Raw genomic sequence first — 2,825 nt, forward strand, 5'->3', positions numbered from 1 at the left:
AGAAAAAAAAGGCCTCTAAAACTATATTTTTAAATTAATAGAGATCTATTTTTTCTTTTCTCAGTTTTATATCATACCGCTTACCAGTTTCTTAGTTATTTTAACATATTAGCTTTAAATTAACGATTTAAATTTTTAAAAATTTTCGGGAAATTTGTTTCTCGGTTTTATGTTATACTGCTCACCAATTTCTCAGTTATTTTAACATATTAGCTTTGAATTAACGTTTCCAATTTTTAAAACTTTTTAGGAAATTTATTTCTTGGTTTTCTACCCTATCAATCACTTAATTATCGGATTTTCCAACATCTTAGGCTTCCTTTCTCACTAGGAAGAATTATTTAATATATAGCCTATTACTTTATTTACTAATATTTTTTCTCTTTATTTTTTATTTTTTCTTAGTTTTTCTAACATTTTAGGGCTGGTTTCTAGGGACACAAGGACGCAGATTCTAGATGCTACACCTATTACATCTAGAATACAGTAAGTTTTTCGCTATTTTTTAGACAAAAAATAACTAATTTAACATTTTTTAGCGTATACCTAAAAAGGCGATTAATGGTACTAAGGAACGTAATACACTTCCTTACAGCTATAACTACGAAGTATATTATCGAAAATTCTAATAATAGTAATATAATTTCTTACTTTACCTAGGAATCTATTCTAGAGCTCTAGTATGCAAAAAAAGGGCTTTAGGAGGTAAAAAATCTAGTTTATTTCTTATATATTTTAATAAAACTAACTTCTTTTAGGGAAATTCCAATCTTAACAAAAATAAGAGAATGCCTAAGGCCTTCGGCAGACATAGATCTTACCTTCTTTTCTTTTTTAAGGTTTTTTTTTAGCGTTTTTTTAGTTGATAAGGTATTTAATTCTCGTTTTTTCCAATATTTTTTATTTTCCGAGTAAAATTAACTAACTTCTCGGATTTTCTGATAAGATGCTTAATATTAATGGTGCGCGCGTTGCTGCCTTAAAGAAGGTTTCAAAAATTAAGTCTAAGGGTGGTCTTTAACTAGGTACGTGAAATAGCTTATTTTTCTCGGAATTTACTAATAAATCTTGCTAGCTCCTTATAAATTTCCAAAAGATTCTGATTCCAATTAATAGCTTAATATTCTTGGTTATACCGAGAATATAGGGTTTTTTTGTCTTTTTAGTTAATTATATATTACCTTAGTTTATTCTAAGGAGAACATCTTAGATTTTCCAAGATTTCTAGAGGATTTTCCTATATAATTTGCAAAATAGAGTTTCTTTCTCTAGCGTTAGAGGTTATTAAGAATTTTAATACCCTTTTTTATTTCCTCAGATATTCTGATAAACCTCTCTAGTTTATAGCACTTATATAGGATTATAGTGCCTAAGTAGTCTCTTAAAATTCAGAGAATTACTTAATAAAAAGTCTTAAATTTCTTTAAATAACTTTTATTTATATAAAGCTATAGTAATTAAATATAAGNAATAGGGTTATAATATTTTAGAATATTAAAATTNTACTAAATACCTAATTATAGGTAAAGTATTATTATATAGTATTATATAGTATTAGAATANTATAAAACTTTATTTTTAGATAAAAAAAAGGCTTTATATTAATGTTTTATAGCATTTTAGAAGCTAATTACTTATTAATTAACCTTAAAATATCTTTATTTAGTATTATATTATAACTATTAGAATATATAGATAGGAATATATGGATAGAGGTTACGTAGTCACGTCTTTGATTAGTTATCCTTACGGTGACTTATTAGCCCCTTACTTAGGTACTATAATCCTTATAATCCTCTACTTTTAACACCTATTAGACAAGAATTAATTTAATAGTTAATAGGCCAATTAAGTGCACTTAGGTGATACCGATATTAATTAATGGTTAACCTTACTAGTTAGCTATAGAGTAATAAGGTTTACTGCCACCCTAGCAGCTTTAATTAAAAGTAGTACTTTAGTACCTAGTAGTAAAACTAGTACCTAGCAGCTCCAGTAGCACCTAATTCTAGCTAGCTTAGAATATATATAAATACGTAACGTATAAGATATTCTATAGCACGCAAATTAATACCTAGTAGACCTTTTTGTTAAGCCTATTTATATACTAGCTTAATAGCACCTAACGTTTAATAGCCCTTAGGCAGTACCCTATTAGTAGCTACCTTAGCAGCTACCTTAGCAGCACTTATGTAGCACTTATATAGTATACTAGCTTATATAGTATCTAGCGTTATAGCAACCTAATAGCCTCGCGCAGTACCTAATACCTAATAGCTTTACGCAGTAATCTAGTGTAATAATATAACCTAGCAGTAAACTATTACCTAGTACGCGTCTTAGTATATAAATTAATATCTAACAGCCTTATATAGTACTTTAGCATTATAGCAACCTAGTAGCGTTATAGCAGTATCCTATAATCTAGCAGCATTAGTAGCACTAAAGTACCTAGCTTTGCCAGAAGCAACCAGCTCTAGAAGAGCACCCTATATAAGCTCAATACCCTACTATATCGAAATTATGTTAATAACGCGCTCTTCAGCCCCCCTGCTCTTTTGTTAGCATTTATAGCAGTTGCTAGCGCGCCCTTATTTTATGATAATTTTAGCTCTACTAGACTCTTAAAGTTCTGCTAGCACGCTATTCCTATAAGCTTAATACTCTGCTATGATCCTAGTGGCTCTGCTACGTTAAATACTACATCTAATAGCGCGCCCATAACGCTAGCGCGCTCTCCCCCCCCCTTTACGGCCTTTATAAGCTACGAAAACCACATTAATAGAGTTTATATTAGTGGCTTTACGTATAAAGAAAGAACTGCT

The 2,825-nt window shown here is 29.6% G+C and overlaps 1 protein-coding gene across 1 annotated transcript; it reads left to right on the forward strand.

The window, feature by feature from the left end:
* Positions 1 to 539: 539 nt before the first annotated feature.
* Positions 540 to 1,119, forward strand: K441DRAFT_123658 (uncharacterized protein). The gene is made up of 5 exons (XM_067640024.1): positions 540 to 608; positions 661 to 705; positions 759 to 870; positions 947 to 1,025; positions 1,076 to 1,119. Exons 2-4 carry the CDS (start codon positions 683 to 685, stop codon positions 1,019 to 1,021), a joined length of 210 nt encoding a protein of 69 aa, XP_067503736.1. The 5' UTR covers positions 540 to 608; positions 661 to 682; the 3' UTR covers positions 1,022 to 1,025; positions 1,076 to 1,119.
* Positions 1,120 to 2,825: the final 1,706 nt, after the last annotated feature.

Source organism: Cenococcum geophilum, assembly GCF_001692895.1.
Source record: "Cenococcum geophilum 1.58 unplaced genomic scaffold K441scaffold_23, whole genome shotgun sequence".
In the NCBI taxonomy this organism is placed as follows: Eukaryota; Fungi; Ascomycota; class Dothideomycetes; order Gloniales; family Gloniaceae; genus Cenococcum; species Cenococcum geophilum.